General features: G+C 35.3%; 3 protein-coding genes and 1 long non-coding RNA gene across 4 annotated transcripts; 2 read left to right on the top strand and 2 right to left on the bottom strand.

The window, feature by feature from the left end:
* The first annotated feature begins 737 nt into the window (after nucleotides 1–737).
* On the top strand, nucleotides 738–8,768 carry LOC132309956 (uncharacterized). Its single transcript, XR_009482548.1, has 2 exons — nucleotides 738–949; nucleotides 8,454–8,768. It is a non-coding gene; the product is annotated as an uncharacterized LOC132309956 (long non-coding RNA).
* LOC132309948 (F-box/LRR-repeat MAX2 homolog A-like) lies at nucleotides 4,395–7,650 on the bottom strand. The gene has a single exon (XM_059808200.1). It carries the CDS (start codon nucleotides 6,913–6,915, stop codon nucleotides 4,804–4,806), a length of 2,112 nt encoding a protein of 703 aa, XP_059664183.1. The 5' UTR covers nucleotides 6,916–7,650; the 3' UTR covers nucleotides 4,395–4,803.
* A 6,272-nt stretch (nucleotides 8,769–15,040) lies between the features above and the next one.
* Nucleotides 15,041–16,262, bottom strand: LOC132309938 (peroxisome biogenesis protein 7). The gene has a single exon (XM_059808192.1). The coding sequence runs from the start codon at nucleotides 16,116–16,118 to the stop codon at nucleotides 15,168–15,170; it is 951 nt and encodes a 316-aa protein (XP_059664175.1). The 5' UTR covers nucleotides 16,119–16,262; the 3' UTR covers nucleotides 15,041–15,167.
* Nucleotides 16,263–24,482: 8,220 nt separating this feature from the next.
* On the top strand, nucleotides 24,483–25,537 carry LOC132311550 (uncharacterized). Its single transcript, XM_059809528.1, has one exon. It carries the CDS (start codon nucleotides 24,806–24,808, stop codon nucleotides 25,319–25,321), a length of 516 nt encoding a protein of 171 aa, XP_059665511.1. The 5' UTR covers nucleotides 24,483–24,805; the 3' UTR covers nucleotides 25,322–25,537.
* The last annotated feature ends 951 nt before the right edge of the window (nucleotides 25,538–26,488 follow it).

Raw genomic sequence — 26,488 nt, 5'->3', positions numbered from 1 at the left:
AGCACAAAATTTGCACTTTGGATTTGGATTCAGAAAAAAAATAGGTCAAAATTTAAATTGAATATGTAATGGCATTGATTAAAGAAATTTAAATTGATTTTTTTTTTTAAATTTTAATTTCAAAAGGAAAATTATTCTTACACTGAATAGTTATAGTTAATTGTTAGACTTACTTTTTTAATTAGTCAATTATATAACAAATAATAAAGTAGATATTTGATATAAATAACCTATTAAACATTATTCAGTTAAACAACTGCGAGTGTGAGTATCACTACTCATTCCAAAATATCAATGAATTTAGTGCTTCCAGACAACATAAATGAAGGTGTGAGTATCACTACTCATTCCAAAATATCAATGAATTTAGTGCTTCCAGACAACATAAATGAATTGATTAAAATTACACACATAATAACCTTTTTATGCAATTAAGTTCACAATCCCAATTCCCAAATAGTTGGCCTAACTAAAAACAAGGCTTGAACCTTCGTAATTCATGAAGTACAAGTCTCGGAATCAATTCCTAGTACATATCTTCTTCTTATTTATTTATTTATTTTTGGGTACTTTCCACTAACATTTTGCATTAATCTGCAATTGTATAGCAATAAGTGACGTGTAGATCACCTCAGGAGCATTGGATCCATTATGCATGTGGGGTCCACTCTCAAGATATTTCTAGACCTTCCCCCGTAAAGTATCTAAATTCCTCTACCAGATCTATGCATGCATTTTAGGAGATCACATCGGAGCATGTTGTCACATCAGTGGAACAAATAGCTAGTAAACCTAACGCATTCAATAGTAGAACTATTACTTTCCAGATCTATATAAAATATCTCTCTCTAGAAGGAGCATAGAAACAAAGACGATAATGGAGTCAGAATTTAGATGCGATTCAGAGGACAATTGGGAGAGTCCAATGCTCGGTGTGCTGGTATTGACTGTGCGTATCTCATACAACCGATCATTATTTGTGTGCATGTATAATTGTATATATATGCTGCATATTATTATATATATATATGTTTGCGTGAAATTTCTATTTGAGATTATTTTGATCGGTTTGATTCACAAATCTGTTATATAGAAGCATTTTAGATATCTCTCTAATGTAGCATTTTAAGATTACAAGGAAATTGAAGCATTACAAATACCTAAGATATATCTTAAAATGTCTAGACTTGTGTTTCATTTATGGCTGTTTGAAACATTTGTGGTGTAGTTTTGAGGGATGCTTTATCCTGAGCTTTAAATTGTTTTGGATTAATTCAAGCTATGTTTGGGAGCAACGAATCCGCACTTTGAATTTGGAATTTTTGAAAATTTAGTTCAAAGTTTAAAATTAATTTAGTGTATGTTCAGCTTAATGAAATTGGAGCCTTTGAATTAGAATTGGTGGAATTTGAAGAAAAATTTGGGGCAATTTTCTTAGTTGTTTTTTCTCAAATTCCACGAATTTCTATTCCAAGACTCCAATTCCATGTAACCGAACACATCCTTACTTCAATTCCATTTCCAAGGTGCCGATTTGGTGCTTCCAAACGCGACATTAGTGTATTAATTGAATATGTAATGGCATTGGTTAATCTGGAAGTCTAGTATACCCACACAATTACATGTCTCAATAGGTTGAAGAAAATGTGGTTGGCTTCCGAAAGTGATGAATTGTATCTGATAGATTTGGCCTTTCCTTGAGTAGATAGGCTCTCGCTCAGCTGAGTTGGGTTGGCTGTCATTTCCTTAAAATAGCTCAATTGCAGATATAATGCATACTTATATTCTGTAAAACTGAAAAAGATGTAAACTTGGAGAAGTTACAATAAATTCACCATAACTGAAGTATGAAATTCAGGAAAATTTGTGGATTTGTGTTATGGAAAATGAATTGTGTTATTAGTAAATGATGGCTTGAACTTAGTATCCCATCCTTACTGTCTAACCAAATAAATACTATAAGTAAATAAAGGAGAGACGTAGTAGGTAGTTTGTTACAAACATAAAATTTTCATCAAACCTTAGGGAATGCTCGAGTAAATACTAGTTGTTTTCCTTAAGAAACACATTACAAAATCTTTGATGCTTTAGAAAATGGACAAGACGTTGCATTGTTGTCGAAATAGAGTGAAAAGTGGGTGAAGATTTCTGCACTATTTGGACAATTGAGTAGGGTAGAGAGGTTTCTGAGAACATAGTAGTACTGTTGGTATATTTCATGAATCAAAATTGTTAATGAAATAAATGGAATTATGGCTAATCACTAAATTAATCTTTCAATATTAAAGAGATGTGATGGAACATGGACTTTCAAAGTGTCTAATTGACTAATTCATCACAATTTCTATATGCACATTAATTTAGAGAACTAGGTGTTAGGATGGTTAATAGTTAAAATTTTGTACATACACAAAACCTAATTGATCATGAATAATGAACTGACGAATGAACATATTTTGACGAGTTTGGAATTATAATAGTAGCTTGCTGATTGATTGAAACATGGATAATTAAGTAGCTATTTGATTGATCAGGTTTACGGCAGATCAGTTGATCTTTTAACAAAAAGGTTTGAATTAATCAAATTAAAGTTATGGTTCAATCGAACCTTAGACAAAAAGTCAAAGCCCGATCAAATTAAGGTTATTAACCCTTGTATGTAAATTAATATATAGGATTGAGAAAAGCTTATAGAGCAAACATAGAGAGTACAAAAGAAGAGAATAGAGACATTTAGGCAGCAAGAGAGCTTTTATGAGATAAAAACAAGTGCATTGTTTGTTCCTTAGAAGTTTTTGCAATCCAACAACAATGATATTGTCTACTTTAATCTTCACCATATCATATATACTAAGACGGAGTGTTTGTTCATGGTGACGAGTGCATACTGTTTGTAAGGATCGGATTAAGTACTGGGAAAAGAAGCAGTCTTGGAGAATAATTAATAATACGGAGAGATGAATAGTATATCATCAGTCAAAGGTAGTCTACATATAGCCTTGCGATCAATACCTGCGAAAGAATAAAAACATCAGAAAGCTCTTCTTTGTGGCGATAATACCAAAATATCTCTCTAAATGGAATCTATTCCAAGCATATATGCCATGGTTCCTTACTTTTAAGGTACAAATATCTAAATTTGATTCCCGTGATTCCAATCAACAGATACGTTGAGCAACTCTTGGTCCTGAATCAGAATCAAAATAATGAATCAGCACATGGAGCCATCTTCTTATCTTTCTGTCAAGAAAACTGTGGCACATCTTTTCAGACTGAGGTTTTTGATCAAGATGATCAATACCGTAGTTTTCATATCCCCTAGCGTTCTACATAAGAGATCTTCATGTAGTCTTTGATCAAAGTTTTCAAACATGTCTTTCTTAGTAAAATCAACCAAAATTGCTAGACTCAATCCAAATCAAAATGTCTCCACCAATTACAATACATGTTTTGGTCATGGTAATTGCCAACACAATAACTCTAAACCAATATGAAACCCATTATATTGTTCTTCTCTAAGTCCAATATGAAACTCATTATATTGTTCTTGCGTGATTGAATCAAGCCAAGAGCAAATCAATATATGTTGTGATTATCTACTATTGCAATCATCACCATATACTTGCTTGATGGGTTCAAAGGGCTACTCTTGAAGGAGCTTTATGTGGGCAACAAAAGAAAATTGTTAAGCAGAACAGACTAAAAAGAAGAAAGGAAGTCAAATACTGAAGTGCGTATGAGAAGGAAGCCAACTTACATATATAGATGGCGTGCATTCATGTACGAAAATAGAGAGAATATCAAACATAGAGTTCTTGGAGCAGTGAAAGCATCAGAACCGATGGAAAAAATGCATTCGTTAGGAATGTATTGGTGCTTTAAAAGTATGATTTCTTACATAATTATTCAGCATGTATTCATCTTAAAGCATGCAGTATTTAAGAGTATTTGTTTTTGTTTTGTTTTTCAACTTGTGTTTGGAAGGATTATTTGTGTTGAAAAGTTGGGTTTTTGTCACATAGAAAGTATCGCTCTTTATCTCTCCAATTAATTGTAATACCTAAACTTTAGGGCATAAACTTTAGAAAAAGTGTTGAATAAATCATTTAACGAATAAGAATTATTATTTTTTTCTTATGAGTTTTCAGTCTTTATTGGAGAGTTTTCATTCCCTTGATCTCCATATTCTGCTGAAATATTTATTCTTTGATACCTTTTCTTTTGGAAGTTTAAACAAAATGTATTGAAGTATAAAGCATATACAGGCCTCAAGAGGCCAAATGGGCTAGTGAGCTAACGAAAAGGGCCCAACTCCGAGACCAAGGCAATGCCAGAATCAATTACATGAAGAAAGGGCCCGAGGCTTATGAATTTTAAATCAAAAAGCCATTGCCACAGGTAACTGTTGTTCTAATTGGGAGAACTCTGTTTCAGACATTGGCTGAGTGAAAGCCAGCATTAATTATCTGGTGGGATGGAATGGCATCAAACAAAGTATAGGGAAGATCCCATTCAAGCATGATTCGTGTACAGACACTGGAAAATCTTGATCGCATAGTCGTCAGTTTGCCTCTGATCACATCTAGGATAGACTTTAGGACTAAGTTAGCAGATGAAGAGGAGGCTCTAAAAATTCTGGAATTGTGTTCCATATGTATTGGACTGGTGGATTTAGTTCTCAGGAAAAGTATCATTGCATTTTCCTAAATTCACACTTTATCATAATACATTGCCTCAACGTTTATGAGTTGAGGTGGGAAACAAGGAATTTGTATTGAGGATGAAAGTTTTGTCAGACTGCTTTCAGTCTTGGATGTGACGACTATTCAAGGCATCCTCAAAACGACGGCAGGAATCTGCTCGCAACTCTGTAGTTGTATCATAATCCGGTGCTGGGTGGTAATCTCCTCTCAACTGTACATCCCTTAGATTTGGTATTTTCAGAAGAAACATCATGAAGTGTTCATTCACTGTGCCATGTATGAAAAGCCTTCTAAGACTAGTGCAGTCTGCTAGCAAGGCTGCTGCAGGGAGAGAGAGGCTCCGCTGATTGAAATCCTTGTCCTGTGGAGGCCAATAATTGAGTTCGGAGAGATTCAAATTCCCAATCCCATAAAGGAAAAACCGTTCCCATATGCTCAGATCAATATGCCCATAAGGAGCAGTAAGAGCATACCCTATTGCACCACTACAGTCCAAATGCATCTTCGACAGTTGAGGATAACATGCAAGGGTGCTCAATCCAAATGCACACACGGAAGGTCTTCGTTGATTCCTGCAATCACCCTCGACTCTTATTTGTATTTCTTCTAGCACAGGGCAATTTTCTAACCCCACAGATGATAGAGGATTCAAAAGATCACCCACAGGAATCCAAAGGGAGAGATGTTGCAGGCGCGCCCAAGACCTTTTAAAGAATTCTTTGCTATTGCCTCCAATTTTAGGGCAGTTTGTGTCTAAGTATTCGTCTTTTTTCTTCAAGCTTGTTTCTTCAGGAATGACATTTCTTTTTCCTCTGCCTAATTTTGGAATTCCTGCAAATTGGTATGAATTGCTGGCATTTCCTTGTGACGGTTGGATGCTTTCCCACACACAATCGAGGTGCAGTTTCCGTATGTGCTTTTGAACTGGTTCCAACGCCCATATTGAGCGTTTAGTATTGAGATGTTTGCAGCATGAGATTTTTACTTCCACAAGAGTTTGTTGAAGGACACAAGCCAGTTTTCTTATCCCCATTGCAGTGATCTTCTTGCACCCCTCAACCTCAAACTTGACCAATTTGGGACAGCCAAGGGAGATAGCTATCAGGCAAGAATCAGTCAAGTCATCTGAGTTCTTGATGGACAATGATTCCAAACCTTTGCAGAGTGACACCCCATCTGGCCAAGAATCTACTTCCCGACAAATCCCAAGGAAATGTCCCAGCTTTAGAGATTTAAGTCGGGAGCACGTGGCATTAAGAAGCTCCAATGCTGGCCAGGTACTTTTAACATTTTCGCATACATCAAGAACCAATTCTTCAAGCAATGGCAAGCTAGCGAATATGTCCTCCAACATAGTAATTCTGAAGTTAGCGTCTTCAGAAGTGTACCCAACATCATCTAGGTCAGGTCTGGGCCGTCTGGCACCAGACAAGGAAGAAATATCAGCCAGGTGAAGGAGGGAAAGGCTGGGACAATTTGAAGCAAGAGCTAATAGAGTTTCATCTCCAACAAAGTCAATGTATCTATGGTCAAACAAGCACAAGGCAAGAAGCTGGCTGAGATTCGGACAGGAAGCAGTAATGGCAAGAAGCTCATGGGACTTGAAACCTTCGAACAAAGAATGATTTAGCATGTTAAGATGGGTGAGAGAGGCCGATACCCAAGGGTGAGCCTTGAGAGTTGGTGGGAGATCTTCTGTCCAGCAATAGAAGTTTGATAGATCAAGGGATGAAAGTGAATGGCAATGCTCGAGCAGTGGGATGATATCAGAGCCGAGGGGAGCTGACAAGCGTTGGTGCCACCTAACAAGCTTGACATAGCGAAGATTGGGCCATTGAGGTGCAAGAAGATGAAGAATAGAAGGATTTCGAACACATACAGTAAGAGAAATAACAGAAGGGAAGGCCTTGGAGAGGAGGTTAGCACTGAGAATTGACTTTGGGGAGTAATCTAGGAGTGGGTTACCCCAAGGGGAGAGGAGTGAGAGGTCAATATCAGTGACAGCCCAGAAGCAAGTAGGGACGAGGAATAGGTCTTTTATGTTTCCTCGAAGTGCAATAGAGGTTCGCGTTGAGCGCTCTAAAGAATGCCATTTGCGGCATACAAGGGACATGGCATTGCGGGTTCGAGTGTCGGAGATCAAGGAAAATATGTTTGAGAGAATTATATCAGGCAAGTCATCAATATGAACATAGCATGTAGTTCCAGCCATTTTGATGACTTACCTCTCCTGCTGTTGAGAGACAAGTAAAAATTATGAATTTCTCCTTGCGGTGCTGTGGGAATGAAGATGGAGGTAAGAGTAATAGTAAATGGTGGTTTACAGAAAGAGGGGTAGTGTATCTCTGAGAGGTTGTGATAAAGAATTATCAAAACGTGTATAATTATTTTTATTACACACATGAGAGAGAGAGAGAGAGAGAGAGAGGTGATGATCAATACATCTTGTAAGTGGTTGTCGAATGGAGATTAAGTTAGAGCAACTGGTACTATATAGGAAGTAGTTCATCGATTGTGCGGATGGAAAAAGTTCAAGAATAAAGCTCGTAGTTCATGGAAGAGAGAGAGAGAGAGAGAGAGAGAGAGAGGAGGAGGAGGAGGAGATGAAAATGACAGACCAGTGTCTCTTCACTTGGTTTATGGACAAGGACAACGAAAAAGAGCAATCACAGCAACTGATGATTTATAGATGAATTGCATGAGTGACTGTGAATATGAATATTCACTAATTGAAGGTGGTGGTTCACGGAGGGTTTTTGGAGAGAGAGAGAGAGTGAGGATCTCTTAGGAGCTGTGGCGATGAGGAAAAAGATACAGTAGTGGATACTGGTGGCATAGGGAGATGAAAGAAGTCAAAGAAGTGATGCATAAGATAGCATGAGAATGAAGATAAAGATAGAGTCAGGGAAAGCAGTGGTGGTGGCTTGAGAAAGAAAGAGAGAGTATCAGTGAGGAGGGTTGAGGTGGGAGATATAGATACAGTCATGTAAAATGTGGTGGTGGCTTGAGAGAGAGATTGAGGAGGGGGGGTTAAGTGGTGACTGGTGTACCACTTGACACCAGGGATGCCCTTTGGGCCCTAACATTCTCTTTTTCCCATTCCTTTTGCAATCTTCCTTTTCACTTTTGCATCTTTGTGGCATCTCAGGTTCTCTTTTCTCTTTTCCAAAAAATCATTCTTAATATTTATGTCCCTTGGCTGTAGTGTTGGCAGATGTATTATCAAGTCCAAATTCTCATAGTATGGCTGTTAGGTTTTGGTTTTCTGAGAAGCATTTCTTATATAATTCAGATAACACCATAGTATTTTGCTATCTGTAACTAATTTTTATACACACTAAATTCAATCACTGTTCTCAAAAATAGAACCAAATTGCACTAGCTTTAGGGCACTAGTACTATGTTCTACACAATGCTTGAAGAAATTCTTACTAGGATTGATGAAATCTCTCATTTGAAAGAAATTTTAATGAAATCATTAAAAATCGTTTGTTTATATTCTTAAATTAATATCCTGAGCCAGCATATTTTTGAAGGTTAGATGATAAATTGAGGTTCTTATCAAGGCATTGAGTATAGATGAGATGATGTAGGTCAAAAAACAATGCAAGGTTGAAAAGAACAAATATCCACAAAGTAGATGATGTGGATTAAAAAAACAATGCAATGTTGAAAAGAACCAATACCCATAACTTTTTCTTGTTCTTTTTTCTTTTCTCTCACATTATTTGTTTATTTATTCTGAGGCAGGGATTGCTGGTCATTGGACTGTTGAGAGCCACTGTGCAATACAACCAGGGAATGAATGGATACCAAATTATTGGGTCATGTTCAAGTCATTACATGGGGAAGTTCCTTTCTTCTTTCGCTTTTTTTGGCTAACACATTTGCACAGTGATTGATGTGACACATAAGCATAGTAGCTCCAGTCAAATATATGCTGATATTTATGGTATATATGTCGAGGATATGTTACTTTTCATGAACTTTCCAGCGGATGAACCAATCTCTCCCAGCTATGCAAGTTATTTGCACCATTCCAAATGCTAATTCAACTTCATTTTAGCTGTTGGCTCCTTGAACTTATCACATGGAGGGACCGTTTCCGGATTTAATTTATGTTTCCGGATTTAATTTATGTGAGAGAGGTGGTGGGTCCCATTACATTACATAATGGTGATATCATATGGTGGGGGCCCAAACAGTAAAAAATAAAAAAAAAAATTTACATCCAAACAATTGGACCCTGTAGTATGCCATTTTCTGAAATATTGGTGGATATACAAGTTACAATAGCTCATATCTTTTTCTAATGTAATCCTCTCCACTAAACAAAATCTGAAGGATATAGTATTTTCTCTGGTTGCCAAATGATTGCACTGAGTTTGATGTTGCCCATATGATTAGCCAAATATCAATATCACCATATGATCAACTTCTGTATATATTGACAATTGAGAGATTTTTTTTATGATTAGGTATTGATGCATTAACAATTTGAGACTCTTATAGTCCGAAGTGGTGTCGAGTAATTAATTTGGTTCTCTTATTTTTCGTTGGGTTGGAAGGAAAAAAAATTGAATGGAAGGGAGAGAAGAAAGGATGACCGAGACATTCCTAGGAAAGAGATTAAACGTTTTTATCTTTTTGTTAGGTTAGATGGAAAAGAATGAAATTGACAATTTAATTTGATAGGTAGGATAAAAAAAAAATAAAATTTTAAGTTATTCTTATCATTAAATTCGTCTCTTACTTTATTTATAGAATTTATTAAATATTTATGATGTAATAATTTAAAATTTTTATTATAGGTTCACTCGTCTTCTTTTTTATCATTTTGCTCAAATAACGGATAAAAATTTGTAAAAGAAAAAGAATCACTCATAATTCTTATTAAAATTTGTTCCTTCCATTCAATTTTTCTTTCACCCGTCCTTTTCTTTTTACCAATGTAGCATTAGTTTGTGTCAGTGTGAAAAGTAGTGTCGAGCATACCCCACAAGTTGTCAAGTTGGACAAACTATGGATAAGATATAATGAGAAAAGTACGTTGGATGAGTATTTTATCTACCCTAGAAAAAAGTAACCCTGAAGATTTGTTTGGCTTATAAATTAAGATCAACACTGCCCTTCACGAAATTATATGTTGCAGAGGATTAATCCAAATGTTTCAAAAACTCAGATTCTGTCTTAGGGTTTTCCAGGTATCAATAGAAATGCTTCTACTATAACCATTTGGTTCAAATGATAAACTTCCCATGTCAGAAAATAGTTCTAAAAAATTCATAAAGTAAAAAACTGTTTTAAGAAAACCATGAAAGACAGTTTTATGAAATTAGACAGTTTTTTAACTGAGTTTCTATAAAATAGTTTTATGAAATTGTCAACTAAACAGGTCTCTGAAATTCTTTTTTTATTTTTTATTTTTTATGAATCAAGCAACCCCCAAGGTTTTAGCAATTTTGCATGTGAATCAATATAATCTCTAGTCACGATTTACTACGGTTCCTTGATAGTGAATTTCATTACAACTTCAAGTGTTTTTGACTTCTGGTTCCAAGACACTACTCACCTGACTTGCTTACGCATGAACCATTACAAAATTCATGAATAATATAGAATCATCACGGAGAGGATACGGTACACCGTATGCTCCAGCCTCCAATAGGTCGAAGTGTTGGCAGATAAAGGCTAGTTGTTACAAGGGAAGATTTGTTGCACATCGAATTTGGATGAAAAAGTGAGTAGGTATAAATAGGTCAAAGCCTAACAATTCTCTCCCACGGTTTACCACTACTACAAGTCTACAAGCTGCACTGGTATCATTAGAACTCCTTGAATAACCAACGTTGAACTTTTTTTTTTCTCATGCAAATTAAATATGAAGTTCCATCGGAAACAACTATTTAACTTTTTTTACATTAGGTACCATAATGAAATATACTTTCTTATTTCACAGGAACAACAAACATAAACATAAATGTCAATGTGAGCCGCAAGGAATTGCATTTCTCTCAAACCGATTTTAGAAGGCTAGGATAGGCACAATCGTAAAGTTACTCCATTGTAACTTATAAATCATGATTTCGAAGGTAAGAAATTGCATTTAGAAATAACCCCTCCCAATGCGGAAGTAATGGTAACAGTAACAGTAACGCTGCATACATCAAATCATCTTCAAATCTCATAATAACCGGAAGGCTCATTCATTGGCTAAACCTCGGTTCCTATCTATGTACCACATGCACATGAATCCCCCTTCTAACCATCCTCTTATCACCTGATTACAAAACTCACTGCCGTTTAACTATAAAACATAGTCACAATCTCAAGATTGTATGGAGAATTGGTATCTTAAATTGCCAATACATTTAAATATATTGTAAAAAAAGATAGATATATATTGTAAAAATAAGAGATTTAGTAATGCAAGGCTTCACTAAAAACACACACATTTCACTAAAACAGACGTATCTTTTAGCATTATTTGCACGAAGTGACTCCTTCAAACCATGACAAGTCTAATCCAACCAAAGAAGCTAAGAAGTGCCAAAAATATTAAAAACCATGAATCCATGCAACCCAAGCCTAACCCGACCCAGAAGCATGCATCCATCCAATCATTTAAATAGTACAATTCCTTCAATAGATAATACATTTCGTGCATACTTTACCAAGCAAACAAAGTAGTCCGGGCTCCTGACAGTCAAATGGGGTCATAGCCCAGACAGGGAGTGAGGAGTTGACCAGAAATTTTTATATGTCCCAACCAATCACAACTTCACATTCAAGAAAAAGTATCACTTTTATTATGTCACGCTATTATTGATCGGGACCATGTAATAACTTCTCAGAGTTGACATGCATCCGCTTGCTGCCATCTTAGATGGGTTGGCATAGTGAGAAGTTGACAAAGCTATTCTGTTTCCTGCCATCTCAGATTAATTTGGCACAGCAAGCATTCTCATGTGAAGCATACAAAATCACCTGGCAGCCCAATAACAAATGAGGAGAAAACAACATCTGGAATGGATATTATAAACTATAGAGTAATTCTATCACGACGACACTCTCATGTTAAGCTCACACAGTGGTTGGATCGAATAACAGTCAATTGTTCTCGACCTTACAATCTTTCAATCCAAAAATTGTGGATGTGATCCCAAGAGAGCGCCCTTGCTGCAGCTTTTGCCTAGGAGAGACCAGAAAACAAGTTCAAATCTCACAACAAACTGGGGTACAACTGCTACAATTTTGACTGAATTAATTCATTTACACAAGGTGATCGGAAAAAATTAAAGAACACTCAACATGTAGAAGAAACCCCGAAAGCAACAATACCTTGAAGACTCCCCCTTGCTCAATTAAAGAATCTTTTCTAGACTTTTTTTCACTCAACTATTTGGCATATAAATTACCACCTGCAACACCTAAACTAGCTGCTCAAAGAAAACAAAATTAATCCAACAGATTGATGCTTGGTTAAGTAGGAAGGAAGGAAGGGGTGTGGAGATAAAATAGGAAGGAAGGAATGAACATCATTTGTTCGGCAGAGATGATACAAGGAAAGAAAGAAGAATAGGAAGGATGACCTATCCTTCTTTCTTTACAAATTTTCATCCGTCCAAAAATGGGCAGAAGAAAGGAGGGAAAACAAGTAGACCATTATAGAAGTTTTAAATTAAATATAATCTTAAATTATACAAGTTTTAAATTACAGTACTATCCTTTATAAATTATAATATTATAAATATTATTTGATACAATGGTAAAAACAATTAAACTTTCTATTTCTTTCTCTCCTAACGAACATAGTAAATTATGAGTTTATTTTTTCTCTTCTATTTAACCGAACAAAAAAGAAGGAAATACATAATCTCTTCTCCATGGATGTCTCATCCATCCCTTCTTCTCTCCATTCCATCCAATTTTTTTCTTTCCTACCGAACATAGCATAAGAGTTCATTATGATAACATTTCCATTAACAACTATAAGCAAAGAAATTTTCTGTAATCCTTTTTCCTAGCATGTCCTAATTATAAAGAGCATTTGCATTTTTGTGTTTGTTCTTGCGTTTCTTTCCAAATTAATTATTACCAAAATTATGACAGGTCTTCATCTTACCATTAGCTTCCGGACATTCTCAACAATTGTTCTCCAATTAATTCCGAAGACCATAGAAATTTCCAACCCTGAACTTGTCACAATGAACCCTAGAGGCCAAGTCCATCCAGATCTAGCCTCTGCCTTATGTTAGACAAGTAGATACCAAAAAAATATGTTTATATATAAATTAAGAGAAAGCATGAAAGAGTGAAGGGGCTGCAACCAAGTACCTTAGCGCATATCTATGGACTCTAGTTCCCAATCTTGAACAGCCCTCACAAAAATAGTAACCCCAAAATACCCTGTCTACGGGACAACCTTATATAATTGTAAGCCATGGCTCCTTACCCGCTGTTTTAACAAAAAAGAGGTCTGGGAAAACTAACCCGAGCGCAGCGTCTCCCAACCATCATGCCAAAACCACACCATTTAGTGACGTTATGGATTATCAAACATATGATTTCCTCTCGCAATAATGCTAAAGATAAAGTTCATTTGTAAAATTATAACAATGAGAGGAATTAAAAAGGTTTTCTAATTTTTCCTTTAAACATCTAAATAAATTAGCAAGCCACTAAAATTAACCTCTTTGATAGCTTTCTCATTGTAACAAATTGAAAAATGCAAGGTTGACTTTTAAACCTTAAAAGAAGATAAGGTAGATGGAACATATATCCATACCTACACTACTACATAAATGTCAATAGATTCTTTATTTTATTTAAATATATATTTTTGTATTTTTAAAAGATATATATAGCTGGTTGATATTCTTACCGTTAGCAAGAAATTTAAGCACAAGCAATGTCTATTTGTATTAGTTAACTTTTTCAGAGAGGTGTTCATTCAGAATAGGCATGTCAATGTCTATAAATAGTGGATGAATTGACCATCAAAAAATGCATACAAAGAATTTTTTTTATTTATCCAGAAACCCTCTTGCTCTATCTTTGAACAAAAATTCTAATTAATCAGAAATTCTCTCTCCTTTTACTTACACAAATGTTTTGTTCATTTCAGATCATCTTTTCTTTTATATTTATGTTGTTCTACCAAATCTCCGAAGGACTAAAACATTTGGCGATTATCTAACTCATGACATTTGATTTTATTATTTTATTAGTTTTTTCACTTATATTACTATTTATTATTTATTGTCAAAATAAATATGGAGATATTTAAATACATGCACGAGCATTTTTACTAGTGTATGTGTGTGTGGACAGATGCCTTCAAATATCTGCCCAAAGAAATTAGATGCTTATTACCTAAAGGAGAAGTGGTTCTCGCATTGAAAAATATACTAACACCCTTACCCAGGGTTCAAGATATCCAAGAAAATCTTTCATAATGTGTATTTATGATAAATGAGCCGAGACATATGCTGCCATAGGTGTACAATCAAGTGCCAAATCATAATAAACTTAAATTTAAATCATCACACCAGTGTCCAAATCTCTTTTTATGTACCTTAGGATAAATGAAATTGTCAGAGATAGATAATGTAGCCAGTTAAGTACTTCAATGCTTTTGTGAAGATCAAATTATTATCCTAGAAAACATAAAACTAGGATTTGAACCAATCTTGACTTGCTAGAAATGCCCACTTTCAAGCCCAATGTAAAATGTAACATAACGTGGCCAATTGAGGTTTTTAACTCACTTCAGAACAGATTCCAGATAAATTTTGGGCTTTGATTGTGATCCTAACTTTGTTTGCTAGAAATTCCAATCAGTTACCCGTCCAATATCAATGCAACAAAATGCGCCCAGTTCAGATACTTAACACATTTCAAAACAAATTAGGATATAACCCACGGAAGTTCTAACAAAAATCTACATCTAATAATCACTTAAGAGTTAACAACTCACAATTTTAGTTGTTGTTTAACAACAGGGATGTGATATAAATTTAGTAGTGAAGCACTCATGGCTTTATATTCTCTATCGCTGCATTGGTACAATGGTACTTGAAGAGTGAGGGATAGATCCAAAACATTCAAAATGGTTTCCTTCCGCTAGCATTTTCCTTCACTATCCAAACATTTGTTCCAGCAACCAAATAAATGGTATATGCTACCACATCTAACACTAAGCCAATCCCAAACTACAATAACATTTGGTTGATAACAAAATTCACTTTTTCATTGATCATGGAATCACATTAGCTTTTGTTCAATAGAGATTAACAATAATGGTGGATTATTCAACAAGTTCTGTGCTAACATCATTACTGAAACAAAATTCATAATTATTCCACAACACAAAAACTACAAGTGTATACATAATTCATCATTTCTCAATTCAAATATGCAAATTCTATCCAAAATCAAAACAAAGGAATTAGAACTTCCCTTTTAAGGTGCTCTCGGGTCAGTCCCGTGCTGCCAAACGTATACGAGCTCGTCCCATCCAGTGCTAGCCAAAAGCCCTTCAACAAGCACACTCATATCCACCCCAACTGCAAACTCAGTATGATGATCATACCTCCCAATGAGAGCATCCTCCACCATATAATCCCACAAACAAACCGACATATCATACGAACACGACGCAATCAAACTGCCCCGGTGAGGTGAAAATTTCACCTTTCTCACAGCATAACCATGGCCATTGAGCACAGCCACCGGAACCCGAAAATTCCGAATATCCCACACCTTAATTGACTTATCCACTGAAGCAGTGGCAATCACACAATCATCATACTTGTTCCAATCACACGAGAGGATCTCGAATTCGTGTGCCGGGAGGATCATGGTGGAACCCGGCTCGCGCACGTCCCAGACGCGCGCGGTGCAGTCCCCGGAAGCGGAGGCAAATATGTCGGCGTGGCGGGGATTCCAAACGGCGGAGTAGACGCAGTAGGCGTGTTCTTTAAAGGTACGGACGCTGGTGGGTCGATCGACGGTCCAGAGCTTGACGGTGTCGTCCCAGGAGGAGGAGAGGAAGGAGTCTCGGCGGACGGGGTTGTAGTCGGCGGAATGGACCTCTCGGGTGTGTTCGTGGAGGGAGCGAATTGGGTTGGAGGAGGCTGGGAGAGAGAGGTCGTAAAGCTTGATGGAGCCGTCGGCGACGGCGGCGACTAGGAGGGAGTCGTGGGACTCGGACCAGGCGAGGTCGTAGACGCCGTCGGCGGTGTCGAAGGAGGCGAATTGGGAGATGGGTCCGGAGGGGGAGAGGTCGAGGACGTGGAGGCGGCCGTTGCCGAGGATGCCGAAGTTCTGGGAGGTGGCGACGGCGAGGCGGTGCTCGTAGAAGGGGCTGAACTTGACAGAGTAGCCATTGAAGGGGGTTTTGAAGAATGGCATGATTGATTGATTGATTACTGTATTTATTTCTAGGGTTTTGGATTTGGGGAGATCTAATTGGGGTGTTGCTTCTGCTTTGTGTTCAGCTGAATCAGCAGCACTACTACGAGTTTGTTCATCTCAATTATCGGGACTGTGAATTGGGGGTTTATCTTAGAAGTATAAGGGCATATCTGGTATCCAAATTTTTTTATTCAAAAAAAAAAAAAAAAACCACACACGCATAAAAGAATTTGTTGATTTATTTTTTGAAGAACAAGTTTGAAGAGATTTTTTATTTTTTATTTATTTCAAAAAAGAGTAAAAAAACTTAATATTAGAGGTGATCAAAATGAAATGTATTTTTACAAAAACAACACTTCATCAAAAAAACACACTTCATCTTCTTTCTCACTTTTCTTTTCTTTTCTTTTAAGTGGTTAGAGATGTTTTGTCTTAAAAAACTCATTTTTCCTTTTGAACTTACGGTTCTCATTTGTTTCGACCTAAAATATTTTTTAAAAAAATATTATTTTTCAGATAAAATATTATTTTATTTTTATTTTATCGGTATTTGACAAAGGTCTACATAGAGGTTGAGGTCGAGCCAAATACCAAAAAAATAAAAAAAATATTTTAAAAAAAAATATTTTACGTCAAAACAAACCGAGTCTATATTTAAATTTTTTTAAAAATCATGAGAAGTAATTTTTACATTTTAAAAGTGCAAAAATTTCCAGGTTCTTTTCACATGCTAGTCAATCTATATTTTTTGAACATACTGAAAGCATTTCCATAAGATTTATGAAAAAAAATAAAATAAAGCATTTCCTTACTGTTTACTTTAAAACTATAGATTTATGACACCAGTTTAATTCTAATTAATGAGAACTTTTTTTTTTTTTTTTTGAAAAGTCTAATGAATGAGAACTTGAGAATAAAGAAAAAGAGACTTATTAAAATATATATATATATATTGTAGAGAGAGATACATATCCGAGAGACCTTAGGCCCAACTTACTCGGTTGGAAAAATCAAAAAATCAAAGCCGACCAACAATTTTTATGGGCCCATTAGACCTTTTAATGTGACCATAGTCCATATCAGAATTGTTGGCTTCCAACTTGAGCCCAGACCAACTTTGTCTAACGGTTAATGAATATCCATTCAAACAAAACTCGATAAAAACTTGTTTGAGCCGAGTACATGGTGAACCTTACAAAAAAAAGTGAATCCCACCACTACTGAGTGAAGTGCATCATACAATCATTTCAAACAAAATTTTCTCAAAACACTCAATTTTGTATAATCAAGGTAAATGAGATGTTTTGATTAGTAAGATTATTCAATAAAATATTGTATATTTTACCACCAATGTGGAGTAAAAAAAAAGAATTTTAGAAGTAGTAATACAAGTAATACGTACAATAACCAATATGATCATCCATGAATCTTTGTTATCGTCTTAGGATTGAAAAACAGACCTCTAAAACCATCCATGGATCTATATATATATATATATATATATATATATATATTGCAATGTAAAAAAATATGTATACTGGGGTATTTCAAACCCGTTGCGACTCCAATGAAGATGCCTGAATCAGATTTGAAAAAATATTTTTATTAGTGGGACGAGTTTGAAAAGGGTTGTCTCATCCCCAATCTGTCACATTCACGTCACAAATAAATAATAATAAATAAATAGTCAAACAAAAAAGATTGTAAGCCCTTATAATGATATGATTAGAGAGCTACAAATCCAACTGGTTAGTCCTGGATTATGTGATGGGGTTTGATCTGATCCCAGCCCACATGGACCCTCCCCTGAGTACTTTCACATGTTGCCCAGCAGACTACATCTAAAACATTTAACGGGTGGCCCATGTATTCGATGGTACATTTACCAATATAATTAGTAGGCAAAAATCAAATTTATTACAAAGTTCTCAGTAACTTATTTCGATACACAGAAGAGACCACCAAAAAAAAAAAAAAAAAAAAACCAAAGAATAATATTAATTATGAGAGAAAATAAAATATAGTAATAATTTATATTCATGTTTGGATATATATAAGAGAAAAGAAATAATAGTATTCTTATTTGGATATGAATTTTAGGGGTGACAAAGTTCGACACGTCCCGCCAACACGACACAAATTAAATGGGTAATGGGTTTACCACAAACAGATTTGTGTCGTAAACGGGTTGATACGAATAACCTGTTTAGTTAAACGTGTCGTGTTCAGGTTTTGTGACTCAACCCGTGTAATCCATTTATACCCGTTTAATTAAATGTGTCACTCGTGAACCTGTCTAACCCGTTACCTATTTTAACCTGATTAGTAGAGAACATTTTGGTCATTTCATGATTACATAACAAACCCTATTATATAAAAGGTCAAATTTCTCAAAACCCCCAAAACTATCAAAAAGTGATCATAAAACTCCAACCAGTTTTAAAAACCCCCAACAATATAAAAACGTTATCATTTTACCCCAACTTTATCAATTGGCCGTTAAGGAAATGTGAAATGACTAAATTACCCTTATGATATTCCAATTTATTTAAAAAAACAAAAATTTATAATTTACAAATTACAAAATTATCCTCTACTTTTGGGTTTTGATTTGTTGCTATCATCTCCCTTCTCTTCCCCCTCCATTGCCTCATCTGCCCCCACCTTCAATCCTCCCCTTTCTCTCTAAAATAACACACACAAACACACTCTCTCTCTATATATATAACACTATATGTATCTGACTTGGCTCAAGTCTCATCCTTTTAGAGTCCTCCCATTCCCAGTGCAAACTGTTCATGGCGATTGGTTAATGGAGGTTCGCCGAAATTGATCACGACGAAAAACATGGAGTTTGAACGATGAAGCTCAAGTTGAACTTCTGGTTACTGCAGTTGGGTCGAGAAGATTGAAGCTTCGCTGTCTTTGAAGTTCAACGGAACTTCTCGCTGGATTGACGCACCAAAACTGAAGTTTGCCTAAACAGGAGCACGCCGAAACTTCTAGGTCTATTGATGGGGCTCGCATGAACTGTTTTCGGTGATTGGTTGATCTCTGTACTGAACTGAAGCTCGCTGGAGTTCATGGTGTTTAAACTTCTGGGTCTTGCCGGTCTTCATGTTGATGGAGTTCTTCACTGGTGCTTGAAAATTTCCAATAAGATCAAAATTTTGGGTGGAGCTCATGTATCAAAAAAAAAAAAAAAAAAAAAAAAGAAGCAAATTTGGTGAGTTATGAGTGTCATGAGTGAAGAAAATTGTGGATTTCGTCAAACTGTTGCGGGAAGTGTGGCTTATACTTAGGGAGATTGTAACTGAGGGAGCAAGGGTGTGGTTTGTGAGCTAGTCGAGACTGGGAGTGCAAGTTAATTCAGTAGAGACTGAAGAGCCAAATTCCTTCACAGATTACCTTTACTTATCTTCCTGTTACTAGTATGCTACTGTTTCTATATTAAAATGGAAATGAATTATTACGTCTTGGCATGTAACAAAACAAATCATAATTGCTGGACTTTATGTGCTTATCCGATAGTTCCTACCTTCTAATCAACATATAAACACACATATATTGTAGAAATTGATTAACTCATTTTCAAATGTAACCAAACAATCTTAGCATTCCAATAATAATTTCCACATATATTATAAACAAATGGCAGTAGAGGATAAATACTGCATTAGAGCTCTCATTGCACTCCGCCTCCATGAACGGCCACAGCTTCTCCAAAACTTGAGGACTCCGATACACAGACGCAGGTGGTGCCTTTTCGCCGCCGCCGCCACCATCCTTGCTAACAACCTCTAAGAGCAAATACCAACGGCTCCACGAAATTCTGCAGTTTCGGCTCCGAACCGACCCCCCGGAAACCTCCTCCCCCGCTGACAACACAGCTGGTAGCGTGCTTGCTGCGGCCATGGCGGAACCGAGGCGAAGACGGCGGCGACGGGGTGGACGACCTCCCGCTGCTTAGACGGCTGTAGTCGTGCATGGTGGCGGCTGGCTAGGGTTTATTACGGAAATAAAACCCTAGAAAATGCTAGGGATCTGATTGATTGTTGCGCACTACCAGTTAGTGGCATTTCAGTGGTGGTTTTTGAGGAATTTGGTGTTTGTTTGTGAGAAAGAAAAAAAAAAATGGAGATGAAGAAGTTGAGAGGTGAAGCAAAAATGGAGATGAGTACGTAGACTTTTGTGGGTTTTTACTATTAGAAGCTTGGGGAATTTTTGGTATAACATATTTAAATACACATCACTTGTTTGGCACATGTGATAATAGGGATATTTTCATCACAAAAGTTAATTTGTCAAAGCAATTGTAAATCACGCGCTGGGTTAACGGGGCCAATTGACAGAGTTGGGGTAAAATGATAATGTTGTTATATTGTTTGAGGTTTTAAAACTGGTTGGGGTTTTATGATCACTTTTTGATAGTTTTGGGGGTTTTGAGAAATTTGCCCTTATATAAATATATATTATATATCAAACGATTTACGGATTTAGATTTTAGACTCATTCTTTACACAGCGGCAGCGCCTCTTTCTCTCTTCAGTCTCTCTATCGGTCTCTCCTCTTTCCTCTCTCTCTGAATCGCTAAATCGCTGAATCGACAATAACCACACCACACTTCGAGCGACCAAGATCAGTACAGTCTACACTTCGAGCAACCAGCGAAGAACACAAACCTTGAACAATCGAAGTAAGTTTTCTACTTTTCTTTAATTTTTTGTTTTTTCTCTTTCAGATCTACTTTGAAACAACAAGAGTTCGATTTTTTTTTTTTATCTTTCTTCTTTCAGATCTACTTAGAAACGAGTTTTCTTTAATTTTTTTTCTTTCAGATCTATTTTGAAACAAGTTTTATCTAATTTTTTTTTCATTATTATTGTTGTTTTTTAGATGACTTGATTGATGATTTTAAAACCAAAGTCTGAATTGCAGTTCTTATTTTCTTCTTTTTTTAAAGCTGCTATTGCAGATTTTTGACCATGACTTGTAGTTCTAGAAATCATTTGTATCTGTCACATGGTGGTACAGTGGTACTCGTGTTGGGGTGTCTCACTGTTTGTGACCCAGTACTGAGTCATGCCATTGGTACCACAGGCTTGGAGGAGATGGGCTCATTCTCATCATACATTTATATATATATTGTTATAATTTGGGTAATTCATGGTTGTAAAATGAAGATTGTTGTCTGTTTTAAAGAATTGTTGTTGTTAATTAATTTGGATATTATTGAAATCGAGACTAATTGAAGTCTCAGCTTTGCTTAAGTTTTAGTTGAATTGAATCTGTTGTTGTACTAATCAATTTGGTTGTGTTCAATTGTGAAATTGAAATGGTTCTGTGAATTAAAAACTTTGTTGATGTGTAATTCCGTTGGTGGACTTGTTTTGTCCCATGCATAAGAGAGATCTATTATTAGTTCTTTTTGTATATAATACTAATATGGTGATAACTTTGTTTTTAGACAGGTTGTTGTGGCGATAATTTGAATGTTTTTTGTATTTCTTGTCTTATTAATCATACAATGAATTTGATAACTTTTGACCCATGTGCTTGGAAGGAGGGTCTGCTGTATTTGGAAAATGCTGAGGTCATGCAAAAACACTATGGTAGCCAAGCAGTGTCTCATGACCTTTATTCCATCTGTGTTTGTAGGTGCAATGTCGTGAATCAGTGTCTCAAATATTTATTGTTGGTTGATAAATATATTTATTTTTTTCATTATTATTGTTGTTCACTGCATATGTTACATGCATTCTTTTATATTTCAATCTTTTTTTTTTCTTTTTTTTTATTTTTTATCTAAACTTATTTTACACTTACCTGTTTTGTAGGAATTTGTACTTTTGAGTGTTTCAGAAAAGAGTGCATGCAGATTGTAAAAGGAAGTTTTTGAGTTGTGGATCTTTTTTCTTTTAAGAAGATTGCATGTTACCTTGACATTTTTATTAAATATTTTTATTTTGGTCGGTAATAACTTATGACTTATTTTTATTTCAGTCTGTAACTTATGACTTGTGACTTAATCTTTATCTTTGGCTTTTAATTTCTCTTTTGGACTACATCATTATAATACAAAATTTCTAGTAATGTTTGTTAGTATTTTAATTTGCTAGTATTTTAATCCTTAGCCATATTAAACAGATTAAGCGGGTAAACACCTTAAACAGGTTAAGCGGGTAAACAGGTTAAACAAGTTAAACAGGTAAATATGTTAAATAGGTTGTTAAACAGGTCGTGTTTAGTGTGTCTAACACGACTCGTTTATTAAATGGGTTACACGTGTTGTGTCGTGTTACCTGTTTAATAAACATATCGTGTTCGGGTTCAGGATATGTGAAACGATTATTAATCGTGTCATGTTCGGGTTGACTTGTTTAGTGTTATACCCCTTGTTTATTAAATGGGTTACACGTGTTGTGTCGTGTTACCCGTTTAATAAACATATCGTGTTCGGGTTCAGAATATGTGAAACGATTATTAATCGTATCGTGTTCGGGTTGACCTGTTTAGTGTTATAACCCTAGTTCGACACGATTCGCTTATGACACGCGAACCCGAATTGCCACCCTTACATATGCTAGTATTCTTATTTGGATATGATACACGAGAGAAAAGAAATGATAATAACTAAATTATTATAATATCCTTTTAAATAGATGGGTCGTGATATTATGTTCTCTTTTTAATTATTGAGGGCAGTTTCGAAATAATTAGACTACCACTTAAACACTATCAGTTCTCTCCTTATCTTATTATTTTTTGAAAGATAGGATAAGATGGATGAGGAGAAATATGATACACAGACAAAAGAAATGATAACAACTAAATTATTATTATATTCTTTTAAATATATGAAACGTGATATAATTTTCTTCTTTTAATTATTAAGGATAATTTCGAAATAATTAGACAATCACTTAAACACTATTCGTTCTTTCCTTATCTTATCATTTTTTAAAAAATAGGGTAGGAGGAATGATGGGAAATAACTATCTGGAATAACTAATCCTCCCTACCTCTTCATATTCCTTCATTTATCTCATTTTAAACAATTCAAATATAATTTATACTATTTTATTTTCTTGTCTCTCACTGTCTCTCCAAATCTCTTAATCCAAACGCGAGTTTAGCAAATTTAATCATGGCCCACAAAATTGCTGCATGTCAGAATGTATAAAGCGATTTTTCAACTTGAAAAAGGGAGCCTGAAAAATATCAATTTGCATTAGTCCAGATAGATATGAACCGTGCTTCACAGAGAAAGGTTTTAGTGTGTTAAAATCTATTTAGAGGCAATGTTGTAGACTGTGAGACTGTAAATTGTATGTTCCACGCGCATCTTAGAGTGTGTTGGTTTACATTCACCTTGAAAAACAGGCCTACCAACTTTATATTAGTCAAATCACTTCATTGACCTTAGTGAAAGAAAAAAAAAATTAAAAGATAATTTTCAAATAATTGTAAAAAATATTTCTCTAAAAACATATGGAGTATTTTTTTTAATTAAAGTTCTATACAATTTTTTATTTTTAATTATTTGAAAACATAATACTATTTTTGAAAACAGAATGTTGTTTTTGAAAATTTGAACCAAACAGATTGATTTAAATTTTTTGTTGTACAAGGAAAGGTATAATACTTTCAAGTGCATCAATATGACATTATTTTGATGTATACACCATATCTTATGTTGATACGCAATACTATAACTAACGCAACATAATTATATTGAGAATGAAATACAACACTACTATTACAATATTAGTACATCGGTAATACTAACATTTTCGATATTGCTCTTGACATTTTAATTCAATGAGTGTTGTGTCTGAATGTAAAATTTTATGTGTGCATCAAAATATCGTCGCATCAGATCTCGCATTGTGCTAGAGAGCAAGGGCAGATGTAAGGATAGGTTCTGATAAACTTAAGCCCATCTCGAAAAAAAAATTTAATATAGGCAATTTTAGTCCAATAAAAAAAATAAAAAATAAAAAAAATTATTAATATTAGTCCACCTAAAAAAATATTAATACACTCCATTAACAATTTCTGAATCCACAAAACCAGGCCGCGGGTCTCTCAAACAATTTGGACCCTACACCAATAGCTTCCTCACCTACTGCAACCTAGTGGATTCAAATGAATTGTACCACTTGTCATGTTGTGATTCAAACACTTGTCTTCCAAATCACCCCTCCCTTTCCATTATGTCTCGTTTGTGCCTACATGGCCATCCTAATCACATATTAATATGTGTATCAAATGGCCCACCTTCACACCTAACCTAAATTATTGAAAATGGTAAGGGAATGCGAGGGCCCCTTTAATAATGGATGCAAAAGGCGTACAGAGTCTACAGACTAAGGTGCAATCATTCATCCCATAGAATTCATCCTAGGCAACTAAGAAATTCCATACCAAAAGCAGAAAATTCAAAATAAACCGGAAAAGCTATAATATATAAGAGATTAAGACACAGATAGAGAGTTGAACATTTTACCAATTAGATTACTAAAAAAATACTCTCCCTCAGATGATCGGCAAGGGAAGAGAGACCTCTTTCTTGTATTTCCACTTTCCTCCACTTCCATATCTCTTTTTCTTCTTCTCTCCGTATAACTATAGAGGGAGATCGAGAGAGAGAGAGAGAGAGGGAGAGAAGGAGCTAGGTAGCCATGAAGAACACCATTAGATGCTTCATATCTTGCATTCTTCCATGTGGAGCACTAGATGTGATTCGGATAGTACATGCAAATGGCGAAGTGGAAGAGATAACCGGGACAATCCGAGCAGCAGAGATCATGAAGGCGCATCCGAAGCACGTGTTGAAGAAGCCTTCATCTTCATCCAACGATGGGGTTTGTCCCAAGATCATGATCTTGCCACCTGATGAACAACTCCAACGTGGGAAGATCTACTTTCTCATGCCCGTTCCTTCAAAACCCGTAAAGACTCGTTCCCGATCATCAACCTGCAGCAAGAAAAAGAGAGATGCTCAGACCAACTCAAACAACAACAACAACAACAATAGCAGCAGCAGTGTTTCTATGACCAATTTTCTCGTTTCCGATCGATACTTGAGTGAAATCCTGTCAGAGAAGTTATCAACACATAAAGATCTAAGGCGAGGACGGGTAGGTGTGTGGAGGCCTCATTTAGAGAGCATTTTTGAGACACCAAGCGAAGCTTAATGAGAGCGTTCATGATTTTTCAAAGTATTCAAGATTTTATTTTATTTTATTTTATTTTTTGTATAGAATATAGTTTCTTAGAAAATAATACCAAAGTTGTATCATGGATGGTTTTAATATTGTGTTGATGTGCCCCAACATGGATCACTTTTTCCTCCTGTTCTTTTGATGTTCAATGGAAGTGTGCTTTATTTTATATACATATATATTCATGGAGACTGAAATTTTGTAATGTCGCCAACCAGATGATCAGAGAACGAATTATCTGAGAGATTGATGATTTGATGTTGAGAAAGTACTTTTCATTGTAATATTCAATTTTTTGGTAATATTATATCCTTTTGAAAAAGACTGAAAAGTGATTGTAATTATATCCACACCATTACTGAATTAATTTGCATTACCAAATTTTTCGGGGATATATATATGATTTTATTAATAGAAGAGTTGTGTTATTAAGTTGTAACAACTAGCTAGTCTCTGGTTCATTTAGGTTATGTTCGGTACCATACTTTGAACTGATTTTTATCTAATTTCATGAAATGCTGCCGAGTTTTGCTTCAAGAAAAAAAATAAAATGGGTTACGTGTTTTGCTTAAGAAAAACACTCTTTACAATTCACATGAGTAAGTCCAATGATTTATATTAAAATTGAAAATAAGGACTAAATGTTTGAACTTAAGTAACAAAATGCGAGAGCAAGAGCGGTAAAATCTAAGTCACATAAAGTGATAACGAGAGTAAAAACGTGCATGGAGTGTAAGAACGACAAAAATTTGTGTGACTTAGATTTGAACTAATTTAATTCTTAGTTTTCATTATGGAACAGTGCAACAAAATAAAATTCGGGTGATGATAAATTTTCTCTTGGCTCTCATTGTCAACCTATAACTTAAGTCAATATATATATGTATTAAAATAAAAAACAACACTATACAAAAACAATCACCCGAATTTTATGTAGTGTTGTTTTTGTTTTTGTATAGTGTAGTATATTGTTTTAATTGAACAAACAATAATATTTGAGCCCGCGTCTAATTTACTATGTTACCGTTAGTTTGTGATAACATATAAGTAGGGGTGAGCAAATAATCCGACAATTCGGTCAGAACCAATCCTATCCGTGTGATTTGGTTCGGTTTTCATATCTCATGGTTCGGTGATGGT

The sequence above is a fragment of the Cornus florida genome, unplaced genomic scaffold (assembly GCF_030987335.1).
Source record: "Cornus florida cultivar Cherokee Brave unplaced genomic scaffold, ASM3098733v1 CherokeeBrave_3.0.0_Hap2_Chr01, whole genome shotgun sequence".
In the NCBI taxonomy this organism is placed as follows: domain Eukaryota; kingdom Viridiplantae; phylum Streptophyta; class Magnoliopsida; order Cornales; family Cornaceae; genus Cornus; species Cornus florida.
This window is presented reverse-complemented; position numbering and strand designations above follow the sequence as displayed.